The following is a 13,568-nucleotide window of genomic DNA, read 5'->3' as shown; positions in this document are numbered from 1 at the left end:
GATTCATGTGTTCTTCACAAAGACGAATCTGCCTGATTTCAGCCTTGCTGAAGCAACCCCAGATCATCACTGATCCTCAACCAAATTCCACAGTTGTTGGGAGACTCTGTGGCTTGAAGGCCTCTCCAGATCTCTGTCTAATTATTAGATGATCAGACAACAGTCATGTAAAATGAATCATTCTGGTTTATCTGTTCCTTTAACAATGCATTGTATGTAACACTTTATTACACTGCTCTCTGGAGTACTCTATTCTCATTGGTCAGTGGCGCCATCTAGCGGTCTGATGTTTCTCAGAAACAACCGCACATTTACGTGTCAGACCACTCATCCGGGTATTGCGAGCCATGATTGCTGCTTCTCTGATCACTGAGTGATCTCTACAAGTAATCTAATCTAATATTTTCAAATCAATGTTTCATGTATGTTTATTTATTTGGCAAGTAGTCTTGTAATAGGCTGAATAATGAGGAGTCAGATAGTACAATGTAAACACCAACAGAACTCTGATGCAAACCGGAGGTGGATTTCAGCTTTTCAGCGATTTTATTTCTTCTCAAATAATTATATCATAATTTCAATGCAAATCAATATTTTCTGTTCATGCATTTGTGTATTTGGTTAGTACCCATATATTAAGCAGGATAATGTACAGTCAGCCAGTTGTTATCGCAAAATAAGCCCCTTTAGGGTGATTCATCGCGACTGGGTCCTGATCACACTGTCTGGGTTTATTTTGTGATATCAACCGGCTGACTGTACATTATCCCATATATAGATTACAGCAATCCTATGTGTCTTATGACATCTCATGTCTCGCTGTTGTCTCCCTTGTTAGATGCCATCAGTGCTGCCAACCCCAGAGTGATAGATGACGCTCGAGCTCGCAAACTGTCCAATGACCTGAAACGCTCAACGTATTACGAGACTTGCTCCACCTATGGCCTTAACGTGGAGAGAGTCTTTCAAGATGGTGAGATGTCCTGATGTGATAACAAGTGTCTTTTCAATACCACTTAAAGCCCATAAACAGGTTTGAGTTTAACATCCTGGTTTGCAGTTCTATCAAGACCTTTAGGGTTAAAAGCAGAGATTGTCTTCAAGATTTCTTGTTACTGCTAAGCGTTCCTGGTAACACAAGCGCTGGTCCAAAACCAAGTGGGTTTTCTACCTAAACAGCATTATAATTTGTTATAAATTCTTAATGTTTTGGATATCAAAGATTTTTTTTATGGCAGTAGTGGTTAAAGCGTTTACGTACCATCTCAGAAACCAGTTTGAATATTAGTGGTACTCTGAGTTCACTAATACAGCTCTCTTCCGCCCACTGCCACCGTGTGCCTGAATGTACTGCCGAATAAACTACAGAAATCTGCCCACACATCCCTTTTGTGTCCCTATAGCCGCCTGCTAGAAGTAGAGTACTTTTACCGCACCTAGAAATACATATTACATAACTATTCATCAAGCAACAGCATTGTAATCAAATATAGCTGCTCTATAAATCCTTTCTAGACTGCCTCCTGCTGTTGCATGGACTGCGATAATTTGAGCAGCTATATTACGCAGCAGTGTTGCAGTTTCCTGGATGGATTTCTCTCAGTCCTGCGTTTACTGCCGGGGTGTCAAGGGTTACTGTTTTCTGCTGCTCGTAATAGCCACCTCGGACTCCATTTGAAATAATTAAAAGACAGATGTGCGTTTGTTGTCTAGAGATGGAGCGAGATCGGCTCTTGGAAAATGCAGACAGACTTAAGCATCATCTACTGTCTGAACCAAAATTTTAAAGCTCGTGCTTGTTTTTCGCTTGTCTGTAGGATTAAAGGTATCTTTTTCATGTCTCTTTTGCTTTTGCATTCTCTTTGTCGACTACTTTGAAAGTAACGTGTAAAATATTGAGTCACTTTTTTAATGACTGCAGACGCTGCTCTCCAAAGCTTCCAGTTTATTCCAGTAAATCTGCATTTCCTCTAAGAAAAACACACAGTTGTACAATAAAACGTGTCTGCATCATTAAAATCACAGTTAGAGCATTGCTGAAAAAACTGTCTGTCTGTCTGTCTGTCTGTCTGCAGAATATATAATGCAAAATATATGGCAATTTTAGTAATATATATATTTTTTTTATTATTTCTCAATTATTATTATTATTATTATAAAAACATTTCAATCAATTCTCTCTTGGCAAGTGTGGCAAAAAGTACATTTTGGACCCTGAATAATATCCATAGCAATCAATAGCCTAAGAACGACTTGCAATGTGTAATTTTTCGATTGCAGTTGCTCAGAAAGTGGTGGCGCTGAGGAAAAAACAGCAGCTTTCGATTGGCCCATGTAAATCTCTTCCCAACTCTCCCAGCCACTCATCTGTCCCGGCCGCATCCATTCCCTCTGTTCACCTTAATCAGGTGAGTTTGGGGCATTTCTGCTAATCTGAGGTCAGCCTCACACAGCTAAACCATTTACTGAAGCTGCAAGTAAGTAAACTGCAAAGTAAATCTCAGAGAGCCTTGTTTTAGTAGATATGTTCAATGTAACTCTTAAATATCAGGGTAAGAAGTTAAGTGCCCAATGACTGGTATCACAGTATAGCTCACCTTTGTATCATTAGACAAATCCTGTAACTTTAACCTGTGATTTAATACAGAGTCTTGGCCTCAAGTTTTGATCTCTGTACTTTGTACTTCTGTCTTTACTGGATTAAATGAGAATGTAGAAAATGTATTGCTTGTCAACTTCCAGTTTATTATAATGCTAATAATATTGTGTTCACTGCATCTCTCTTGTTCTCTTCTCCTGTTTCGCTTATCAATTTGCTTTTTTCCAATTATTTTCTTCTATCTATCTATCTATCTATCTATCTATCTATCTATCTATCTATCTATCTATCTATCTATCTATCTATCTATCTATCTATCTATCCACCTACCTACCTACCATTCCTCCTCTCTTTCAGGCTGCTAATGGAGGAGGTGCTTTCAGCGACTACTCCTCCTCCGTTCCCTCCACCCCCAGCATAAGCCAGAGAGAGATGCGCATCGAGACAGTGGCTGCCTCCAACACTCCCACGCCCATCCGCAAACAGTCCAAACGGCGCTCCAACATCTTCACAGTAAGTATGAGGCAGCTAATGCAGAGCACCCCGCATTCCCACTACTGAGAGTGCTCGACTTCCCCTGACTGCAGACGATGGCCAATGAGCTAGAGAGAAGCCTGCTAGGTCTGCAGTGAGTGGATCTGCCCTTAGGTACCTTCGCCATCACCCCCTCAGGGCAGTGGAGGGCAAAGCCAGAGTGTGTAATACCATCTCTTACCACAAGATGGAGGTATGGTGCTAAGTGTAACCAAATCCCTCCTGCCTCTGCTACCACAGAAGCGCATGAACACATGCTTTTTATAGCTAAATATTTCAGTAAATGCAGGGAAGCAAGAAATAAAACAATGATGGATGTTAAGAATAAGAAACTGCTTCGATTTACATATAATTATTTTAGCTTTTTGATTTGTTTCAACTTCTTTTACAATATACTGTAAATTTCAAAGCTTTACGTTGAGAGAAATTAGCTTTTTTTTTTTTTTATATCTCTGGATTTTAATAACCTTCCTGCCCTCCACAATAGTTATTTACGAAAAGACCTCGCTGATATCTTCCCCTCTCCCTTCGTAATTTCACTGTGTCAATCAGCAAAATTCCCAAGCAAGCCCCACCCCCTTTTCTTCTTTAACAGACATTCACCTAGCGTGACTTTCCGGACACAGAGAGGCAGAGCCACACACAGTGTACTAGCAACACCGCCATTTCCAGTCTAATCAATCAAGATCCACCTTTGTACAGTCAGCCAATCTCCTTCAATCAGTTCACTCCCATAACCAATCCAATTTTTCCCCATCCCCCCCCCCCCTCCCCCTCTCCTCCAATCAGAAGGATCCCACAAGGTGATTGGCTGCAGCAGTGGCAGCTCTTGTGCTAGCTTGCCCTGTCCTTTCTCTTCCTCCCTCCCTGCTAGGTAGTGTCTAACCATGTCCACGCGAGACACGATGCTCTGCCAGTGCGCGTAACGGAGCCGAGGCACGCCACCTACCCCGTCTGGGTGCCCGAGTGGCAGAGCGAACGGGAGTTTCAACTCATGACCTTCTGAGGAGCCGGCAACCAGACTTACGGGTGGGCGGGGAGAATTGGAGGGGAGGGAGGGACAGAGGGAGGAGTCTGAAGAAAAGGGGCAGGGCCAAGGAGACTCTCCACGATGCTCGGAACATCTCGGAACAGCTGGAAAGATGTGATGACCGATGATGCCTGGATCATTCATTAATTCCCCTGTCAACAACATGTCTAACCTGTCATCTCATTTGCAATTGGATCATTTTAGCCTCTCCAAGGAAAATTCTCAGTTATAGCATGCGTAAAATGAGGAAAGCTTTTGTTTTGTCACGCTAGCTGGTCGCCATAATAGCTTATAGTATGAAATTCTCTTTTTGTTCCAAGTCAAGAGTGGCCTTATAATCATGCACTCCTTTCATCATAGTGAAAGAGTAACTCTAAACTCGGTTACCATAGACTACACCATATAGCTCTTCAAAACCAAAATTTAAATATTTAAAGAGACAAGTTTCAAATTCAAATGTCAGTTGCCTATAAATTTATCTAAAATGGATTGAAAGTGTCAAAATGTTGTCAAAATTCAACTTGGATTGGTCATAAAATGTGGTTTATTTTAACCACCACCTAATATAATTTTTTTATATAATGAAAATAACTCAATGTACTTAAAGTTTTAAATAAAGCCATAAATTAAAGGGATCTCTCACCAAAAAATGACCAATTCTATCATCATATACTCACCCTCTTTCCATTCCAAAGCTCATTTTAAGCTTATCTACTACATACAATGAAAAGATACAAAGTCACCATTCACTTTCATTGTATGGAAAAGAGTAGCTTGGACATTCTGCTAAACAACTCCTTTTGTCTTCTCTGCTGGAAAGTAAGTCATTCAGGTTTGGAATGACATGACATGAGAGGGAGTTAATGATGATAGAATTGTTATTTTTGGATGAACTAACCCATATTTTGTTAATAAAATAAAAAGAACATGATTTAAAAAAAAAAGACTAAAGACATTGCTCATGTAATGACTGAATAATATAAAAAGAACAGTTTGCCGATTGAGAAATTTTGCCTTTCACCCCATAATTCATAACACTCGCCAGTGCCCTCATTTATTTCATTTCATAAGTGTGTGTCTTTGCCACTAGATGTCAGCAGAGGACAGGAAACCCAAGCACAGTGCTTCCATGATATTAAAACGACCATTCAGATATCTTTGTCATTGGTCTGATGTGGCATCTGTTAATTTTTTCATTATATGAAAGCACAGGAAGACAGAAAAGGGTTTATGTTTTATTTCTCAACACATCATACCCCGTAAAAAGCCTATTATCATTTAACATACTTACAATCATATCTACCATCACCTCTTCTTATCTACATGTATTCTAATTTTTGGGGTCTATGGTCAATTTTTGGATCTTTTTTTTTACTCTACAACCTTCTATCCACACCCCGTGACCAAAGTGTTGAAATGTTTTTGTCGATATTTCCAGATTTGTTCTTCTGTTTCCAACCTATCATCAACTAAAAGGGCTTTCCAGCTTCTGCTCAGTTAGACGAGCCCTTTGACGGTTGGTGGCACTTATCTACCCCAATTGCCCCCCCATTGCATCGTAGGTATCACTATGGCTTTCTTGGACAATTGCACCCCCATGGCAGCCATGGTTGCGTTCTTATATGGACAGTGGTTGGACAGAAACTTTCGTTACGTGAAAACCTTGAACTGAATCATGATCAGTCATTTAATCGCTAAATGTTTGGCCTGAACTGAACAATCCTGGACGATAGCCATCGACTACGGGCCGTCCCCCACCCCCCATTCAAAAATGTAATAAAAAAAACACCACATGATGCTTTTTAACTCCTAACGGACTCGGACGAACTCTGACAGAACTACTCTGTCTTTTGCGGTAATCGTGAACACATGGAGGAGATTTGCCAAGATACTGTTTTTCATTTTTGTTTATTTCTTGATTTGTTATTTTGGTTGTCCTTATTTTAAGTTGTGTCTGAGACAAATTGATCATAGTTGGGTGACAGTTTGTAGATAGTCACACTTCATGCTAAATGCAACAAATGGCACTTAGTTAACTTCGTATACCGTACGTCTCTGTTTCGCCTTTATTAACAAGACTCCATCTTTGTTAACCATGTCATACTGAAACGTCACGCTAGTCTAGGTCTCGATGCTGCATAAGTCGGCATAGCATCGGATCCCTCAACCAAAAGATGTGAATCCGTACGGGTGACATAGCTTTTGCTTGTGTTGACCGATATGCTGACCACCAAAACTAACTGTGAAACTAACACGATGTCATGCGAGACATCACATTGTGTTATGACTGGTTTATAAAGCTGCGTGGTTTTGTTGATACCAGCGCGACTGCGATGTCCAAGTGCCATTTGTGCGCGTTTGGTGTGATGTTTGAAAATGCATTATGAAGGCCTTCATAAACGTAGAGAAGCGTAGGGACGTGTCGAAAGTGTCGTATTCATGAAACGATAAAGAAATGACGTGTTGCACTGACTTGTATGAATGTAGTATCTATTTGTGACCCATTCTTTTTTTTATTGTTTGCTTATTCGTTTTTTATTTCATGACAATGTGGTAAGATGAAACTGTTCCATGCATTGCACACTGTTTATTTTTTATATATCATTCAATAATGGACAAATATAGACTGCCATATATCTTGTATTGAATTTGATTTACAATGCTATAGAAAGTATATTCTATACACACACACACACACACACACACATATATATACATATATATATATATATATATATATATATATATATATATATATATATATATATATATATATATATATGAGATCTATGAAACAGCGCCTCTTTAGTCAAATTCTCTCTTGTGGGAACTGCAATGTGTGGCTCTGCCTGTTGACTATTTCCACGTAAACCTGTGAATTGATTTGTATGGTGTCTGTATATATCAAAATGAAATAAACTGTTGAAAAATATACACCAGCCTAGTTTATTTGAGTAGATGGTATGTGAGCGAGCGCTTCATCCTGTTTTGTATGAGACCATGACTTTGTTTGTCGGGTATGAGTGCTTAGTCATCTTGTATTGTGTGAAGTGTTATGAGAAAATGTGTTAACTCAAATATTTATTTTTTTTGTTCCCTGACAGCACTTTCTAGCCTCTTTTTGAGGCAAAGACGTCTACAAATCCAGAACTGAGATGTACAAATTAATTTCCTCTGTTTGTGCTTGTTTGAAATGTTTGTGTGAGAATGTAACCCTAATTCTGCATCTTTTCTTCTGCACAAGTTTTTAGCAGATTTGCTCGTTTCAACAGGTGGAGGCCTGCTGCTGTCGAATAGACCTGGCGTAATAATTTCTCCAATTTTCCCCTCTAACTTGTCTCAACTTTCTTGCATTTGTTTATAAAGTTGTATATTTATTGTTGTTGAATTGTTTGAATTGTCTGCGCTGACGGTTCTGTGGTTGGTAAAGCCACAGAGTGGCGCCAAAGATCTGAAAAAGAGCTCTTGGGGGTTTAGTTGTGTTTTGTTATTGGTCGAACTTGATATTATTCATTGTTGTTTTGTGCGTCTGTCTGGTCTGTTGTATATTTTGTGTGAATAGCTCTATATATACTGCACGCTCAATGTGCTGCTGTATGTTTGCACTGTTCTGCTTGCGCGTTATTTGGGCCTCTCGAGAATTTTTCTTTTCCGTTTTGCAATTTGTGTTGTCCCCCACAACATACCAACACACACACTTCACTGCACACACACTAGAGTAAGGCACAGCTCATACACACCCCACCTCCATGGATGTTCATGGTTTGTTCCTCGTATTGACTGAGTGTCTTGTTTCTTTGCAGTCACGGAAAGCCAGTGAGCAGGCAAAGAGCATTGAGAGTAAAACTGACAGTATAGGCAGTGGAAGGGCCATACCCATCAAACAGGTACGTGGCCTCAGTTGTACTCTCATTTAATGAGGTAAGTACACTGCTTTAGGGCGAGAATTTTCACTGCTTATGAGGATTTGTAAAATGTCAGGAACGTGTTAAAGGATAGTGCACCCAAAGATGAAAATTGGTCATAATTCATGCTTTTCCAAACCTGTATGACTTTCTTTCTCCCGTGCAAAATGTTAAGCAGAACCTTAGCTTCGGTCAGCATTCACTTTAATTGCATTTTTATTTATTTATTTATTTTTTTTTTAATCAGTGACCGTGAACGATGACTGATGCTAACAATCTGCCTAACATCTCTTTCTCCTTTTGAACCTGATTGTTTGGGACCCAACTGTTTTAGGATTGCTCAATCAGTTCCTCTGTACAGCAAGTAGATGTCAGTGTAACACAATGTAATTGGGGTTACATACAATTGCTCTGTCTAACCTGTTGGATGTGGTGATTTGGGATGCAGGATGAGGTGTGTGTGTGTGTGTGTGTGTGGGCAGGTTTAGGTGGTTTACGAGGACATTTGTTTAGGTTACAAACTGGTAATTACAAGGGTATTATGCTGTAAATGTGGTTTATGAGGACATTTCTAGTGTCCCAATAATTCAAATCACGTTTAATACTAAGCATTTTTTTTTATGTAAAAATACAGAAAGTTTTTGGTGAGGGTTAGGTTTAGGGGATAGAATCTATAGTTCATACAGTATAAAAATCATTATGTCTATGGAGAGTCCTCATAAGGATATACGCACTAACGTGTGCGTGAGTGCGTAAAATTGCGACATAAGAAATAGAAAGATGTTATTCTGTAATTTTTATGTTTAGCATCCACAAGTTAGTATGTTACAGTGGAGTAGTTTATAGATGTAGATGTTGGATGTAATTTAAAATTAATATTTGATGTGTTATTTATGTCGAGGAATTGTGCACTGATACAGTTCCTTGAAAGAAAAGGAGTGATTATGTAAAATAAAAAGGAATTAAGCATCTTTTTTCAGCAGAGTTAATGTGTTAAACCTTTTCCCTCCAAAAGAAAGTTTGCAACTGGCCACACTTTACATTTCAAAATGTAAAATTTAGTGTCCATTTCTTTAATTATGATTTAGCCTATGAATCAATGCATGTTCTTTAGAGTTTAATTTCATTCCGTTTTTAGTTCCTTAAAATGTTTTAATAATAATTCATTTCAATTTGTAGAAATGTACAGAAACTTTTGGAGGAATAAATTGTCTCAAAGTGTTTATAAATTAAATATTTGTATATATGTAAATATTTATTATATATATTGTTCAAAGTTTAACTTTTTGGCACAATACCTTGTTGAATGTCAGAAAGAGCTATTGTTGGTTTAAAGGATCTAGGTAATTAGGCATATAATTTTTTGAGCCTCTTATTTACTTTTCAGATTAACGCTAACCTTAGCCTTTAACCCCTGCCAGAGATTAGCGGCATCACATTGAACAGTCATCATCCCTATGACAAGAAAAACATGAAAACCTTGACCTAAAAATTTTTTAATGCAATAGTTTACAAATTGTTCACAAAAATATAAAGTAATAAAAAAAAAAAGTTTACAAAAATGTGAGTACTTTAGAAATAGTTTATAAATGGTAATCCTTGAAGTAGTTTACCGAAGTCATTTTGAAATAGTGGTTTACAAAAAAATAGCTTAGAAGTAGTTTACAAAAAGTACACAAAAGTAGTTGTAGTAAATATTTTACAAGGTAGTTTGCTAACAGGGTTTGCAAATAAAGAAGCTAAGAAATAGTTTACAAATAGTGGCTTACAAATAAAGTAGCTTAGAAATAGTTTACAAATAGTGGCTTACAAATAAAGTTGCTTAGAAATCGTTTACAAATAGTGGATTACAAATAAAGTAGCTTAGAAATAGTTTACAAATAGTGGCTTACAAATAAAGTTGCTTAGACATAGTTTACAAATAGTGGATTACAAATAAAGTAGTTTACAAATAGTGCCTTAAAAATAAAGTTGCTTAGAAATTGTTTACAAATAGTGGCTTACAAATAAAGTTGCTTAGAAATCTGTTTACAAATAGTGGATTACTAATAGTGGCTTACAAATAAAGTAACTTAGAAATTGTTTACAAATAGTGGATTACAAATAAAGTTGCTTAGAAATAGTTTACAAATAGTGGATTACAAATAAAGTAGTTTACAAATAGTGGCTTACAAATAAAGTAACTTAGAAATTGTTTACAAATAGTGGCTTACAAATAAAGTAACTTACAAATTGTTTACAAATAGTGTCTTACAAATAAAGTAGCTTAGAAATTGTTTACAAATAGTGCCTTACAAATAAAGTAACTTAGAAATTGTTTACAAATAGTGGATTACAAATAAAGTAACTTAGAAATAGTTTACAAATGCAGTTTTAGAAATATTATACAAACAGTAGTTAATTTAAAAGTTTAGACAGCTTTCAAAAGTAGTTTAGACAGTTTATAAATAGTGGTGATTTAAGTTGCTTAAAATAGTGTACAAGGGTTGTTTATGGTTAAATTAATTTCTTTGATTTGAAGTGTAATTCAACCTAGTCAGGTGTATGTTATAGGTAGTATTTGTATGAGTCAAGACAATAATTTTATGTTAAACTATACATCTAAAGTAAACTACTCTACATCCAATGATACAAGTTTTTCATTGAAATCAAAGTATATCAAGTATACATGGATCATACCATTACATTGAAAGGGAAGACTTGCCCTATTCAGAGTTAGCACATCACACGTCTATATCCTCTGTCAACCTCCTTTACCTCCATTGTACATCAATTACACTCTAGCTTTCAAGATTATCTCTTTAAGAGCAGTCATTGTAATCTGTTTGTCTGTAGTGTAGAGACACAGAGGGAGAAAGGAAGAGAGGGGGGATGCTGGCTATGGTGGGATACCTTTCAATGGAGCTGATTGCCCGGCCAGTCAAATGCACAGTCAGGAAGATCAAAGTGCCATGGGAGTGTAATTGCCTCCCGCTGTGCAAATTACACACTGTGGACCCCCCATACCCCTCCCAGTCAGTAAAAATGGTAAATAAGGGCAACAAAAGCACTGATAGCTCAGGAGTGACACAAAGTGACTGTCAACACAAGGCTTTTGTGTTTAATCCTAGTAAGATTCCTCTTTCTTTTCACCGACTCTCCACTACTGACCACAAAACTGGCTATGATGTTGATAGACATGTCGGTTTGAGCTGCAGAAAGACAGAGATCAGTGTCTGTGTGTCTATAGGTTTAAGAGATGGAGGAAAAGACAGGTGTGTGTGCATTACATCGGACATTGGTATATTTATGTTGGCTAAACTGGCTGTAGACTTTGGTGAAAAGGAGTCTAATGTAAATTATCATGTTCCACATTAGAATCTCAAAAACACTACCAGTTCATATTTCATCATAAAAACCTAAATTACATTTTGCATGAAGAAAATGATGCCTATTTTAAGGCGATTAAGTGTTTCGATTGTGACATAATTGTCATGCCAGTGGAGCACAATTATACCCAAATCTCATTACTGTAATATGAACTTTAATGTTTTACTTTCATATATTGTAATTTCTTAATGGTTTCTTAATATTGTAATATGGTTAAAAAAAAATAAAAATAATAATAATACCTGTAATACAATAGTTTATTTAAATCAGCGTAAATTAAAGGTATCATAATAGATACAGCCATGATGTATAAAAACTTTAAACTCTGCATTTATTTATTTATTTGAATTATAAGAAGGACAAATTAGTTTTTTGTAATATGGTAATATGGAAAAAAAAGAATTATTTTATTTTAAAGAAAAATTCACCCAGGAATGAACATTTTCTCATCATTTACTCACGCTCATGCCATCCCAGATGTGTATGACGTACTTTCTTCTGCAGAACACAAATGAAGATTTTAGAAGTATACTTCAGGTCTGTAGGTCCTTACTATGCAATTGGATGGTGGCTAGAACTTTGAAGCACATAAAGGCACCATAATATTAATCCATACAACTCCAGTGGTTTAATCCATGTTTTCAGAAGTGATATGATAAGTGTGGGTGAGAAACAAATCAGTATTTAAGTCCTTTTTTACAAAAAAATCTTCACTTTTGACAAGCACCGACCAGGAGGTGGCGATCTGGGATGGCAGGAGGGTGAGTAAATGATGAGAGCATTTTCATTTTTGGGTGAACTTTTATTCCAAAATATATAGAAATATCATATACTTATTTTCATTTTGGGGGTAAAATATTTTGGACATGTTTAATGAGATTCCAAACCAAAACGTGTCCCTTACAAAAAGGTACTGTGGCTGTATTGTGATTGTATCAGATGGTAAAACCATGCTACTTTACTGTATAATTACCAGATCTCAAAAGTGTTTTTTATATGGTAATCCAAGGCCAAAACAAAAAACAAAACATGTCCAATGCAACATGGTAATACCAAGGTACTTTTTGTTAGCTTGTAAATATTGAAAACCGCATCTTGATGATATCAAACACACAGTATGACAAATTGAATAATATCTGAATTATGCAATATACAGAATGCATTGATTAATTTCTTTATGTACAAACTTCCTCTGATTATTGAAGCAATATGTTCATATTTCTTTTGGCATTGATCTGTTTCGGCACTGTAGGGTGTGATTTAACCGATCATGTTTATGCATCCATGAATGTTCGAAACAGACATTACTGCAACATCCATGTACTGTACATGCACTGACAGAAGTCATTGCCAAAGAGGTGTTTATTGGATTACTAAACCAATAGGACTTCTGAAACATGGGTGTTATTGAATGAATAATTTAAGGCTAGTGATCACTATTTTTGCTTATACTACATTATTGATGAACGTTTGATTCTGATTGGTTGACAAATGTTCTAAGGGTTGAATAAGTTAAAAGCACTCCTGTAAAATAACTGTTCTGTTGTAGGGGCGTCAAATGTGAACCGGTTTTAAATGGTATGTTCTGGAGTGGTTAAGTTGTAAGGGCTTTATTTGGGAGAAAATGTCAGTGAAGAGATCAGATCAAGGCAAAGAGAGGATTAGGGTTTGATTGTCAGGTAAACACCATGATACCCAGTTGACCCCGGGTCAGCATCTGATGTTTAGCATTTACATTTATGCATTTGGCTGACGCTTTTATCCAAAGTGACTTACAGTGCACTTATTACAGGGACAATCCCCCCGGAGCAACCTGGAGTTAAGTGCCTTGCTCAAGGACACAATGGTGGTGGCTGTGGGGATCGAACCAGCGACCTTCTTATTAACAGTTATGTGCTTTAGCCCACTACGCCACCACCACTCCTATTTAGCAAGTCATGTATTAATCCCCTTCAGGTTAGGGCTGGCCAGTTAACACATCAGAGCCTCCCCACTCCCACAGTCCCAACAGGAAGCAGTTAAAGAGCCCAGGAATCCTCCATAATCCCGTAATTAAGCAAAAACAGGCCATCCAATCCCCCCTGTACTCCCTGCCGCCCACCCTTAAACACCTCACTGAACTTCCAGTCCT

The 13,568-nt window shown here is 37.3% G+C and overlaps 1 protein-coding gene across 2 annotated transcripts in view; it reads left to right on the top strand.

Annotated features, from left to right (window-relative positions):
* The window catches only part of agap3 (ArfGAP with GTPase domain, ankyrin repeat and PH domain 3), a 199,711-nt gene that overhangs the window by 114,013 nt on the left and 72,130 nt on the right, over nucleotides 1-13,568 (top strand). For both annotated transcript variants that reach the window (XM_052114451.1, XM_052114450.1), the window contains exons 6-9: nucleotides 839-973; nucleotides 2,281-2,408; nucleotides 2,957-3,112; nucleotides 7,967-8,050. In XM_052114451.1, the coding sequence (XP_051970411.1) occupies nucleotides 839-973; nucleotides 2,281-2,408; nucleotides 2,957-3,112; nucleotides 7,967-8,050 (503 nt within the window). The remainder of the gene's footprint in view (nucleotides 1-838; nucleotides 974-2,280; nucleotides 2,409-2,956; nucleotides 3,113-7,966; nucleotides 8,051-13,568) is intronic.

The sequence above is a fragment of the Xyrauchen texanus genome, chromosome 42 (genome assembly GCF_025860055.1).
Source record: "Xyrauchen texanus isolate HMW12.3.18 chromosome 42, RBS_HiC_50CHRs, whole genome shotgun sequence".
NCBI classification, from domain to species: Eukaryota; Metazoa; Chordata; class Actinopteri; order Cypriniformes; family Catostomidae; genus Xyrauchen; species Xyrauchen texanus.
The sequence above is the reverse complement of the archived record's forward strand: the minus strand, read 5'-3'. Positions and strand labels throughout refer to the sequence as shown.